This window comes from Anas platyrhynchos, chromosome 1 (assembly GCF_047663525.1).
Source record: "Anas platyrhynchos isolate ZD024472 breed Pekin duck chromosome 1, IASCAAS_PekinDuck_T2T, whole genome shotgun sequence".
Classification (NCBI taxonomy): Eukaryota; Metazoa; Chordata; class Aves; order Anseriformes; family Anatidae; genus Anas; species Anas platyrhynchos.
This window is the reverse complement of record NC_092587.1, coordinates 36,627,416-36,641,346: the sequence shown is the minus strand read 5'-3', so window position 1 is coordinate 36,641,346 and position 13,931 is coordinate 36,627,416. Positions and strand designations below refer to the sequence as shown.

At 37.5% G+C, this 13,931-nt stretch overlaps 1 protein-coding gene across 22 annotated transcripts in view; it reads left to right on the top strand.

Annotated features, from left to right (window-relative positions):
* The window catches only part of GRIP1 (glutamate receptor interacting protein 1), a 317,628-nt gene that overhangs the window by 242,173 nt on the left and 61,524 nt on the right, over positions 1-13,931 (top strand). For all 22 annotated transcript variants that reach the window (XM_038185237.2, XM_072034610.1, XM_072034603.1 and 19 more), the window contains 3 exons: positions 1,402-1,485; positions 2,458-2,533; positions 3,909-4,054. In XM_038185237.2, the coding sequence (XP_038041165.1) occupies positions 1,402-1,485; positions 2,458-2,533; positions 3,909-4,054 (306 nt within the window). The remainder of the gene's footprint in view (positions 1-1,401; positions 1,486-2,457; positions 2,534-3,908; positions 4,055-13,931) is intronic.

Below are 13,931 nucleotides of genomic sequence, written 5' to 3'. Positions count from 1 at the left end.
AATTACTGCAATACAAAGCAATGCTTTGAAGTGTCAGATTTAGCCTGTTTTGCTAAGAGATTGAGATTCATTTGCTTTCACTGGGTTGTTTTTCTGGTTCCCTCCGGTAACTTTAAAAACTGCAGGTCATGGTCAGCTGAGTTTAACAAGGTATTGAAAGAGTCCAGGAAAAAAAAAAAAAGAAGTATATTCCTGCACATTTCATGGAGATAAACACTTGATCAGAAGTGAGAGTCCCAGACTAGGGAGCACCCAGAAGTAGGAAGATCTGAGGGGGCACCACTTCTGTTTGGGGTCACCCATGGGCTGGCAGGGTGCACCTCGCCAGCTGCATAGCCTGTCCCTCAGGGCATCATAACAGGGACAGGTGAAACTGGGATTATTACAGGCTGCAGTATTAAAGGACATAAGATTTCATTAGTCCTGCACCTCACAGAGCATTTGTTTTATATTTTCGTTGAGGTTTTCGGTGGTTGGTGGGTTTTATTTTGTTTGTTTGTTTGTTTGCTGTTTTTGTTTCATCTTTGTGTTATGTGCTATTTGCAGTATCTTACTGGAAACCTAGAAGTTAATGCATGTGTGATTTTGCCCAGTGTCCCTTTCCCTTTGGAAAAAGAAGTTCCTGCACTCTGCCAATGTTTTTCCTGTAAAAGCTAACAGTGAACTGGCTGTTGGTCTCTTAACAGCAGTGGTTTCAAATAATGTAAAATGGATTATCACACCCAAATGTGTTGGCTTGTGCATTAGGCTTCTCACCTCCCAGCCCAGCTGTGCGCCACTCCTGTAGTGTTTAGAGAGAAAATACTGACTTGACTAGAAGTCAGAAAAATTTTAAACTCACTCATGAATGGTGAGGAAGCATGTTACGTTTTTAAAAAGGAAGAAATAACAGATTTTTATAATACAAAATATTTTTTCATCTCGACCTAGCAATCTGATATTAGCAAAATACCCCAGAAATCTTGACTGTCTCAACTTTAAGCAATACAAATGTTGTCATGGCTGAACAACCAACTACATAGGTAGCTCTGAGAATTTCATTTGTCATCTTTGTGTTTCATTGTGTATTCCCATCTTTTCTTGCACTCTTCTGCAAATATAAGAAAATAAAAATGATGCCAAAATTTAAACAGTAAGGCTTAAATTCTTCAGCTGTTGTACATGTCCATGGCTCTTTTTGTAAGCCATTGGCAACCTCCAAAGTATCTGGTTCAAAATTCTCTTAAAAAGAGCATGAGCTGTAGTTAATTACAGGTCTTCAGTCTGATTGTTCTGTTAGATCTTTCCAATGGTAGGATCACAAATACAGCAACTAATTTAGTTTGGAAAAGATGCAAATCTATATGCATAATCAGGAAAAGAAAATAATGGTGGAGTTTTTTGTCTTTCTTTATTTTTTAGCTATACAAGGATCGGGTGTCATCTTTAGAACTGTGGAAGTTACTTTACATAAAGAGGGGAACACTTTTGGGTTTGTAATAAGAGGTGAGTTATTAAATATGAATGGTCTGTATTTTTGAAATCAGCAAAAGAAGCAAAGTTTTTACAGCACTAAGAAATCATTTCAAGATTTATGGCCTACAGTTTGTAAAAAATCTTTGTGATTTATGTATTATATCTTCCATACATTACCGTACTGCTTTTATGAACTGATGTAATATTTGTTTATGGAACAACAGTAATTAATCCGCTATGCCAAGAACATGACAAACTTCATTTCATGTTACGACCAGACTCTGCTGCCACTGAAAGCAGCAGGAAGCTGTTTTATTCCATAAAATAGTAGTTCTGAAAAAAAAAGAAAAAGAAAAAAAAAGATTCACATATACACTTTCTATAAATTAGGCATGGAATCTGATTAAACCTGCTGGCAGTCTGAGGTATATAACAAAAGTATTTTCTCTGACTTAGAGAAGAGAAGAAAACATGCAGCTGTTAAGTAATATACCCCAGTGATACATTATGGGAAGTGTATTGGTTTCTTCAGGGGGAAAAAAAAAAAAAAAAAAAACGAACCAAAAAAAAACAAAAATGGTGTAACTGTGTTGTGGTGGTTTTTTATCACTTCTTTAATATATAAATTCCTTAGTGGCTACTCATTTTTTGGAGTACACACACAGTACAGGTGTTTTATTTTCTCAGTGCAGCAAACATTACAGAACAGTAAGTTTTCACAATGAGATCAGATTTCTAAGCAGTTTCTAAGAAAGGACTACACCTTTAATAAGAATCACTCTGTAAGAAATGTTGTATAAAGGCTCATCTATACCATACATTAGGTCAATTTTATTTCAAGTGAACATCAGTGCAGATTCATATGAATGGCTTCATCATTTTTCCTCCTTTTAGCCCATATGTAAGTGTGCATGCTGCAAGCTTTAGACTTACCTCTTGGAAATGAGCTTTCATAAAAAGCATAAAATGAAGGTGGGTTTTCTCTCACTTTTCTCTTTCTAGGTGGAGCACATGATGACAGAAATAAATCTCGTCCTGTTGTAATAACATGTGTTAGACCTGGAGGGCCTGCTGACAGGTACAATTCATCTTTCTCTGTAATGCAAGTGAAAGAGAAATGGAGAAACGTGAATTATTTGGAATAGAAGTTAAGACTTGGAGTGAAGTAGATGTATTCAAACCTGAACCTTTGAAATTCATGATTTATGTGTTTAATTTTAAAAATAATAACAGTAATAGGAAACTACAGAGGCTCAGCACATCACAGTGTGGTGTGAACTTTAATTAACAGGCTATCTTGCATGTTCCACGACTACCCATTAAACACTTGCAAAAATTAACCTAAACTAGTTAGAACAAATCTCTGTATTAGGTCAGAGAACAATCTTTGCAGCCATCAGACAAGTACTGAAGCTCTTAATTATGCTTTTTAAACCTAACACTACAATCTTTTTCTCTCACACTCCAGACAAATACATTTATGTGATTGGGTGTTGTTTTGTTATTGTTTTAGAACATTTCTTCATACCTGCATGTGAGTTCACACATGAATTCACCTGGAAAACTTCTGAGTGTAGGTTTATGGTTTGGCCCAATGAACATCTTCCTTTTGTAATGCCATCTTGTATCTGTATAAAGGAAAAATATTCACTTTGTGTGTAATTTTAATTCATATTTTCAAAAATGGCATTTATGCCCTTAAATCTTTAAAGAAACATAAAGGGCGTTTTTTTTAAGAAGAATGATGTTCTATAGCTTATGTTGACATTTTTGCCCATCAATTGAGAAGCAAACATTTTGAGAGAGCTTTCGATTTTTATCCCTCCCTTTTTTCACCACCCTCATCATCCCTGCCTTCTTGTTTTTCTCCCTGATTAAGTTGGCAATGTTAGTACTCCATTTTCTGTTATAAGTCTGATCATGTTATGAGATAAGCCTAGGAGACAGTGTACGTTTATAAGCAAATTGTTTTTAGGTAGGAAGAAAAGAAAAATTGAACTATCCAAGTAGGATATATTTTTGAAGAAAATCAGTAAATGGACATTTGTATTTTGCAATCTGTTTCTTCACCTGCATGTTTGTAGTACCTCATACATATTTTTCAGCACGTATCTGTGAGGGAAGGCGTTTATGTATGTGTGAAAGCAGAGTTGTGTGGACGAGGCAGAAACAAAGCATATGTTGACGCAGAAGCTATACTTGGTTGTGATTTAACATGACTTGATTATTTAGCTATGTGTTAAGCTGTTTTCCAATCGCTGACTTTCCAATTAAAGCAATTTTCTTTCCACTGTGCCCTCTGAACGTTCTCACTGTCAACGTAAATGTTAAGTGTTAAGTCAAGAGGGATGGATGTCAGAGAGGGTGTGAGAGAATCGTTTTGCATAAACAGTATTATCTCCAAATCAATTTATCTTATATTAATAAAGATCATTCCTTTAATCTCCTTTCAGAGAGGGCACAATCAAACCCGGGGACAGGCTGCTGAGTGTTGATGGGATCCGACTGCTTGGAACAACACACGCTGAAGCTATGAGTATTCTCAAACAATGCGGACAAGAGGCAACTCTGCTGGTTGAATACGATGTCTCAGTAATGGGTACGTTGAGAAGTGGGGCTTTAGTTCTGGGAACCATCTGTGCTGTTTTGCTGCCTGTTCTTGATGAGCTATTTTAGAATTGATTGTGATTTGTTATGCTCCTAGCAGCACTGATATTCTCTTCCGCACCGTATCATTAATCTTGGGTTCATAAAAAGGTGAGCAGTATTTTACTGCAATTTAGCATTCTGACATGGTTTGTAGAGTGAAACCATAGTGTGGATTCTAGCAAAGTAACTTTTCCAGTGACTAGTTTGTAATAAAGGTTAATGAAGTGTAAGCATTTCTATGTCACATGGAAGAGGGTTTACTTGCCCTTACAGGAATTTTTTTGCCTTTTGCCAGTACAGCTAGGTGGCCAAGCCATTATAAAAAGTGACAAAACTGCCATATAGTGGGAAGAAGAAAAGTTGTTAAGAAACGTAGAGGTGGCAAGTCATGACTTGAGAAATGAGCTAACAGCTCATACAAACTGCTGCTGAACTCACTGAAGGTATTGGAGGATTTTTGGAAAGTCAAGGAGAGCAGGTGATTTTTCACAACAGGTTTGGGAATGAGTTATTTCCATGTGCTGTGCAAGGTGTCATATCCCCTCCACTTTTGCAAGCCAGTCAAAATTGGTGGCAGCAAGAAATTGAAATACTCACCAGTCAGACTAAAGCATTTCTTCTCTGTTTGGGGATTTTTCTGTTCTATTCCTCCTCAGTTCCACAGTCAGATTTCTAGCCTAGAAGGAAAGTGGCCTCCTAGGAATTTGTGAAATAGCACTGTCAAACTTCAAAGCACTGGAAAATATTAACACTTAGAAGAATAATGTAAGATATTTGTTTATTCTGGAAGAGCTCTCTTTGTTCTCTCCAAGACACAGATCTTTTTTATTATAATATATGTCTGTGATTATTTAACTATCCATAATGGAGTGACAGGTTTGCATGGTGTCTGGCAGTTCTGCTGGACATTCATGCAAGGTTCATGTCCAGAAATGTAGTGAGAGCTCTGCATCTGGGCAGGAACCTCCCATATAGTAGATGAAATGTAGGTGATTTTGTAACCTGAAGGGAATAGAATTTAGCTGTTTTCATATTTTTTTGTTGTTTTTTCTTTTCGAAGATGATGGATGACTAAATATTTTCTATCATCAGTGTTAAAAACATATTCTTCAAAGTCTGCCTTCTCTATAAGAAAGATCTCATTGAAATAAACCCCTGGCTTTGGACAGCCACAGTTTCCAACTAGTCTTTAATTTCAGAGAAAACTCAGAGGAAACCGAAGGAGGTGGAAGAACTTGAGACTTGTTGAGTTTTAAAGAAAAAAAAGGAAAAGGGAATCAAACACTGAAAAATTTATGGGATGGTCGTCCTGCAATGTCACCAAGAAGAAATAAGGAGGGATCCAGTAGGCTTTCTGTCTCATGCATTATGTTTTTGTTAGATTTTATCTAACCCCCAGTTGTTTTTTACTTTTTCAAACGTGCACACCATGCATTGTTTTCTAGTGGTATTGTGAAAAATGTTGTTGGGAGGCTTTCTTTGCTTTTTGCAGTTATGTTATGAGTAGACCATGTACCAAAGGCTGAAAATCACTCGTCATAATCTATTCATTCCTGGCCCTTGAAAATGGTGTTGATCTGGATCTTCATTTACTACTTCTCAAGTCAAAGTTGTGAGCAAAATAAAAGGGAGGATATGAACCTTGACCAGAAATTTAAGAATTAGAAAAATGTTACTCTGTTCTCCATCTCTTCTGTTACCCACAAGATAAGGTATTTGTAATGCCACCTCAGGGTTGATATGAATATAAAAAATAGGCTAAAACTAGCGGAATAGTACTAGATAAAATGTCTTATCTGTACTGTTGCCTGAAACTGGTTTAGTAGTTTAGCATGCTGAGAGCAAAGAAACAATCCAAAAGTTCTTTGAGAGTTTGGTCCATTCTATAGGGTCCTCCTAGAATAAACTTTCAGGGACATATCTTACTCACAGAGATACAATTGTTCCATTATTTGCTTTAAAATCTTCTATTCTGTTAGCAGATGGCTACATCCTATAAAGTAGAGTTTCATGCGACCAGAACTGGAAAGAGCCATAAAATATATTCTGATAGCATGAAATTGGAACTTAATTTGAAAAGGTTACACTAGATGAAGAAAATAATCCTGAGCTATTTTTCAGCTACAGTCCTGTGGTGTGTAACTGACTTTTTATACTCCTGTAAGCATAAGCTGTTTCAAAGGTGCTATATTTCTCTAAGTTTTGTTCCTTTGCCTGAAGTCTTGAAGAGGTCATTTGGGAAGCTTGTACATTTTATTGGTTCTGGAACCTAGACAAACTGGAATAGAAAAAAAGCATCAAGGGGTTCCATACAGGGTACATAAGTGTGTAAATATTTTAAGAAATGTAGCTAGTCCCTCTGAACTCACTCATGCTTGCTTAAATGCAGTCTGAAGTATCTTGCTCAGCTGGGTCTTAGGAAGTAAACTTGTTGATTCAGCATCATGAAGGAGATGTTTTTAGTTTTTTTTGTTGGTGGTGGTGGTGGAGGTGATGGTTATTTTGTGTCTTTTTTTTTTCTCTGACTTAGAGAACTTTCAGTTTAGTTAGCCAGATGAATTCCATAATGTCTTATATCATGGAATGCATAAGCTGGAATGCATCACACTTATCTAAGAAATCAGGGCTTCCTAATAAGAAAATGTGTTTGAGAGATCTTTCAGTTAGAGATAAAAATCATATAGGAATGACTTATGAATATGGAATGCAATGGTAATAATAAGCTGCAAACAGAGATTCACACTTCCCCCTTCTAAAAAGAGAAATATAAGCTTATCACTACATTTATGTGGAACAAGAGCAGAGGCAGTGTGCCTTCAGGTTTTCTAGAAGCTGCATTGATGCTCCTGGGTTGTCTACTGTCTCTGTAGCTGGGGTTGCGTAAGTTCAACTTGGGTTGAATCTTCCATATTTACTCTGAAAGTCAGCATTCAGAAAAGTTCAAAGGTAATGGCTACCTTTAAAGGTTTAAAGTCTGGCCTGTAACATTTTTGCATAGCTCTAGTTCATCAATTTCTGCTGTTGAGCTTTTGAGCAATCTACTTCTTAAATTTTGGATATTATTGCTGGGGTAATCTTTGAACCAAGAATCCTTTAGTTAAACAAGACTATTAGTCATGGCCAGAACTTAGGCACAAACTTAATCTTTTTATATTTTTCTTATTTATTTTTTTTTTAGCTATTTGCGTCTAAGAGACCCAAAGTCATTCTATCTCATCTTTTCACTCTGTGTTACTTAGTTCAAGCCACATGTGCCCTTAATCTTCAAAAATGAAGGAACATATTGCTCATTCTAATTCCATATGTTTATCTGGCTTATTTAATGATTTGTGCACTTATCTGAGCCAGAATACACTTACTGTAATGTGGCACCCTGTAATAGTTCTCTGCAAAGACGGTCGGCTGTTTTTTTTGTCCCAAGCTACCTGCATCACCCTGACATAGCACCACCACTCCACTTTAGCTAGAACAGCATCCTCAGTTTTCTGAATTCTGTGCTTACCATTCATACAACTTTATTGAATGGAAATTATTCTTGCAATCATTTGCTGGTAAATCTGACAGCAGTTTGACAAATACTGTCCAGCTTTTTGGCTCTTTGATTTCACACATTTAAAAAAAAAAAAAAAAGGCAGTAACAATTTTATGAGAGTACATTTACAGAAATCTGCCTCACTCTCCAATAATTCTGACAGGAATTCAATGCCTGACAAGAAAAACACTAGGGAAAGGAAGCACGCGTAGTTTAAACACCAGCTGATATAATCTGTGATTCAGCGTAGACTTCCAGTAATTTTTGCAAGACGTTAAGAAATGTGGGAGAAAAAAAGAACCGTGTGGGCTGCCCCTTAAGTTGCATAAAGCAAAATAACTCAAGCATACACAGAGCTGTGGAGACCTTTAAGTGTTACCAGGTTTTACAAGACCAAGGAACAGGAGTCATTGCACTCTAGCATTTGACTGTAGCTGCAGGTCTTCTGACTGTCACAGAGCAATGGACCGAGGTGCTTTGAAATTCTAAATATAAATGAGTTAGTTAAATCTTTAGAGAAGAGTTCCTCTTCAGAGACAGATTGAGAGAAAATTCTGGTGCAAAGACAAGGTCATAATAGCTCAAGTTGTTGAAGTGTTACTCTACTTTAAATACTGCTACACAAGCACATACTCAAATTACGCCAGAAGACAATGAATGAAGTTGAATGTGCCAGTTAGGAAATGTTACGGTTCAGATTGTCTGCTCAGTCTCTGTCCAGCTAGGTGTGCAAGTAATGCAGTCACAAGAGCCACATGGGAGAGAATAACCATATGCAGTTACTCATTACGTATTTTCTTTCTGTCTTCGGTACGTGGCCACAGGCTTATGAAGGGCACTATGTTAATCCTTGGCTGAATGCTAAGTCATTAATTTCCTGATTATTTTTTTTTTTTGAGGCCTTAGTCATGCTACAGTGTGTGTGCTTCAGGCAATATGCAGATCTCAAGGAGACAACCTCAGTGTCCCAAGGTCATTCCAAATCTGTAGGCTCTTGATTAAGGCAGAGGATGACGTAGACATCTCTCTCTCTAACAGCTGCAGAAATATCCACTCACAGATATATCACTACAAAAACCATGTGGGTTTTTTGGTCTCTCTTGGAGGCCAGTGCACCATCCACATTCATGCCGTGCAAACTAAGCGGATGTTTAGATCTATGTGCTCTATAACGTCAGTCTCCCATTGTACTATTCAAGTTCCTTGTTTATCAAATGCACTATTTGTGCTCTCTGCTGTCAGTGCCCAGATGCCTGCATCAGGGCCATTAGTATGAACTGACAATCAGCAGTGAACATGCACAATAAGTAAGTTCTCTCTCTCTCAGTTGTGCTAGCTTGTTAGGATTTCATCTAGAGAAAGACACATGTTGGGACATGACATCCTTGGCACCAGAAAAAGCTTTTTCCTTTAGAGATGTCTGTGGCTTTTTTTTTTTTTTTTTTTTTTTTTTTGTCTCTTTCTGCTATCAAGTTTTATGACTTTCAGGACTGCTTTTTCACAATAGTCAGGGGGTTCTTCCCTTTAACCCTTCATCTCATGCTGCTACCAAATACAATACATACTGGTTTCACTGAGTCTCGTCTTTGCTTATAAGTGGACCTGTCAGGCAGGCAAGTTCCTACGTGCTTGCCTGCTTTAATCTACTCTGCTTACATGGTTTAAAAGGAAAACAATACCTTTTTAACATTTCTTAAGATAAATGGATGGCATAGATACCTAAGGTAAATACTTACTATGGTTTAAACAAAGATTCATCATTTTGGTCTTGCAACTTCAAAACCCCGTTCTTGATTTGTCAGTGCTTTGTGTGATGAAGAGATCCTGCCATTGACTACAGATATTGAAACAATAAAATGGTTGCAAATAGTGACTGATTTAGTTTAAATGTCCTCTCAACCTTTATACAAATTGTGACAGGGAGAAAGAGAATGTGGTACTTCAAAGCAGCACCGAGTTGTCTTCTCAATGTTATTTGACCTTCTTTCCTTCCTCGCAGTTTCCTCTTTACTCATTACACAGCTCCCACCCAACTCATTCACTTCTAGCTCCCTCAAAACTTAAAATGCTTGTCTTACGGAGGGGATACTTGTTTCACCATAAGGACTCCTGAGTAGTAAAAGAGGTGTTGAATCAGTCCTTGTAAGAAAAGAGCGTGTGTATATGTCATACACTGTAACACTCTTTTGCAGTAGCAATGTCAATTTGTTGTTTCCCAACATTATGTTTTGGTTTTTTTTGGTGTATGTGTGAGCTTATATCTTCAACAGTGTTTACTGTACATTTTTATGTACCTTTCTTTGTGGGGAAGAGGTCAGGGAGAAAAAACTGTGTGGCATTATGTCTGTACCAAAATAGTTCCTCAAAAGAGTGAGAACGATTAGGTCTACCAGTCTGCTCCCTATTATTCACTGGGACCAGCTGTTCAGCACAATACATACGTGCTTCCTGGGGACCAAGCAGAAAAGGCTAGAGAGACATAGACCAGTGGACTTCAAATATGTTTGCTGACAGCAAAGAAGCATAAAGGTTCAGGATCCCACGTTCCTTCATGTCTCTTCCTGTCTGTTTCATGCAAGTGTGACAGTGTTTTTTTTCCTCTGTTCTTTGTTCTTATCCTGTTTCCTAATTGCATTACAATCCTTTTTTTCCAACAGCCGCTTGAATTTCCTTTCCTTACTGACCAGATGAAGACTCCTTTTCTAGAAATTCCTAAATCCCCAACATGCTATCTCTCTTCTTATAGCCCTTCTCTTTTGCCGAGTAAGCCTTAGGTAATTTTCCCACATACTTCTCTTTCTCACACTACTGATTTCCTTCCATAAAATCCTTTTCAAGTTTCTGTGCCCACCCCTCTTTAGCACTTCCTCCCATCCTTGTCTTTCAGCAAACCACTCCCAAGTTCCTTGTACTACAGCTTCTTTTCAGATCAATAACCTTCTCCCCTCAGTTCCTTTCCCATGCTCCTCCCCTTCTTGGTCAAGAAGTCCAAGTCTCCCCTTCTCCTGACATTCCTCTTGACTCTCAGAACCAGATCTGTCAGGGAATGACAACTCACGGAGAACGTGACTTTTCAATATAAAGCCCACAGAATTTTCAGTGTGGGGACAAAGTAGTACTCTTTTCCCTAATGATGCTATCAGACACAGCTGACCTGTTTCAGCTGAAATAACTAAGGGAAGAAAAAAATGAAGCCTGAGAGAGGTAATTGTTATAAGAAAAAAAGAAATCACACCAACTATTTAGTCCATACATGGCCAAGTGGTAGGTTTTAAGTAATTAAAATCAAGGTGTTTTATTGAGAAGTGTCAAACAATGTTAAGAGCTGTGATTCCCAAGGATGTTTGCCCTATAGTGTTTTTTTATTTTCTTTTCTCTGACTGGTCATGATTTGTTGTTACAATTTGATAGCCATGTTGCGACTAGATAATTACAGAAATTAAAGGGGAGTCATCGTGTTTTATAAGTATTTCATAAATCTTACAGATAATACTTTCTTTACAAACTTCTTGATCATCCCTAAAGAGAAATAAATAGAGTTTAGTAGAACTATATAAGTTACAAATTACTCTAACAGGTCCAATTAACATTTCTCTCTAGTGTTTTTGAAACCCTGGCCTCATTAGAAGCAGCTTAATAAACATTACCTTGTACAGGAGAAAAAACTGTAAAGGTGAAATGAGATGTCCCTGTAACTGAAAACTAAAAATACAATTTAATTGTCATAAATTGTAAGGAAAGGGTATGTGTGGGGTATTCTCTTCCAAGTTCCACTTCTTAAATGAAAAAAAAATCTGCGCTGTCTTGCTGTTTACTGAGAGTAATGGGAAAATTTGTCTTCAAAGACTTGTCAGGAAGGTGAAACCTATACTTGAATGCAGTTAGTCTAACTAGTGTACAATTCAAAAAAATAGTCTGAGATATCTAATATATTTCATGATGGGCATTCATTAAAGTAAAGCCTTCATAATCCATTGTGCTATCTCCTCACAAAGCACATGGTCTGAATTTTTATGTGCTAATTCAAAGGTTTGGATGCTCAAAAGGAAGCAGCCTCTGCCGTAAAAAATAAAAAATAAAAACCATTCTGCTTCATCTAGTAATTATTTAAAAATAAACAATGGGAAGAGGAGATGGCTGTAACAAGCTGTCCTCTGCACCATCCAGTCAATAACCCTCCTATGTATATGTCTTACTGGTTTGTTGCAAGGAAAGCTTTTTACTCTACTTTCAGTGACTGATGGGAAAATTATTGGTTAAATCTTTCCATGTTGCATGAGGGCTACCCAGATGTAATGCAGTGTGAAAGAGAATAACCATCTCTGCTCCAAGGTCACACCTCTGGTCAGCTGTAAGTTAAGTCAAGAGGTCTTTCATTAAGTTGGTTTATCTGTTACTTAGCATGTTGGTCAACAGCAAACTAATGAGAATAACGAATTATCCCGATTTGCAGTGGTATGAAAAAAAAAAAAATAATTGAGCAGGTAGCTGAAGTACTTAAAGTCAGAGAGCAGGTGTGAAAGTTTTACAAAGAGGATGATAATTAAACTTCCTGGAGATTAAAGGATCTTCTGCATGTGCTATGCAATTCAATGCAAGAGAAACATGGTAATCAGAAAAAATTCAATTAAAAAAGTTCAGCCTTGGATTTGGCTTAGTGGCATTGCAGTCATCCAAGAGACTAAGGGACAGATTTGATTTTCTTTATATCAGAGAGAACTTGGGCTGTAACCCCAGAAGCTGTGTCTAAAAGGGCCCATCTCTGAGGAAAGAACAGCAGCAGCAAAGGCACCATTCCTGCCTGTGTGCCAGGGAGAGGAAAGCACTCAAAATCTCCCAAGACTCTCCCTGAGGGAAGTGTTTGAAAAATCCAGAATCAAACTACTCCATCCTTTTGATATTTTTTTCATTAGTATGACTGTGCCTGATGGGTTAGGTCAAGGGGAGAAAACCCAAGAATAACTTCACTCGTTTCCTGGAACACCTTTGCTGGGCATGAACTACAAGGTTAAATTTGGATGAAGTAGGGCAGATTTTCAGTCCTTTTTACTAAGGTTCATGGTTTATTTTTCATTTTACAGAACTGAAAAAAGGTGGATTTTTAAACTATGAATATTTTTAGGTATTTTGCCTAAATATTAAATGTCTCAATCAATGGCCTTTTGGTGCAAAACTGGTATGAATGTGATCTGAAGCAGATCCTTTGAGACTGCACTACCTAGTATTCATCATGTGGGAGATGTGTACTGCTCAGAAAAGATAGTACTAAGGCTTGTGAGCTGGAAATACAGGTGGGGAAAAATCAATGTCTAAGCTGAACGAGTTATCTTGAAATCAACAAAGATACTGAGAGATAATTGCACCAGTGGCATTTCTTACAACGTGATTTTGTTACACAGAATTGTACTTCTGAGGCTGTTACTCAGTTGTACGATGAGTAAAATGTTCTACTCTCTGTGTATTTGTTATTTGGATCACATTCCCCTACAGTAATTCTAAAAACCCATAATAACCTGTCTTTGCATCTTTTTCTAAATACATGGTTACCATGCTTCGTCGTTTTAAAGAGATCATTTCACAGCCTATGAACTCAGTATTTATCAGCATGGTTTGGGGAAACAAGTTGATAAAAATTACTCCATGTGTTAGGCAGTCTTCAGCCAAAAATGCTATTGGATTTGATTTTTCTTTTTTTTTTAATCAATTCATTGGTGACTAGTGGTGTTTGACCTTCTGTGAGTCTTGTGCTTTTCATTTGTAGGGAAACTGGCCAGAATATTCTGACAGCTGTTATCAATTGGTCATGTTGCTGTTACAGTGTAGATGCTGGAGGACCTTAACAAAATGATGTTTCTGTCATAATTGAATCTGCATTTCAAAATAAAACAAATGCAAGCAGGTTTCATTTGAATCTTACCTGCTTTCTTCTTGGGGGAAGAGGAGGGGGTGGGAGTGGTTTTATGAAGAGTGCTTATCCAGACCATTCACAGGTTTCATCTTTAGTTGCAATTCTGACTCTAGCAGAAAAGTCATGGCTCACTGCAGCCAGAAAAAGTGCTGAGCCCTTCTGAGGAGACGAGCGGTGAAGGCTAAGACAGCTTCCCAAGGTTGCAGGTAAAGCTGTGGCAAGCAGAGGCTTTTTCCTTCCTCTTTTCTGCCTCCAGACGTTTCTTCCCTGACTGAAAACTGAAGTTTGACACATCAAACCCACACCACTGCAAAAGCAGTCTTCCCTGTAAACGAGTCAAGTCAGGTGGTGACCCAGACCCTCAGGTTACCTGGATGAAATTGGAAG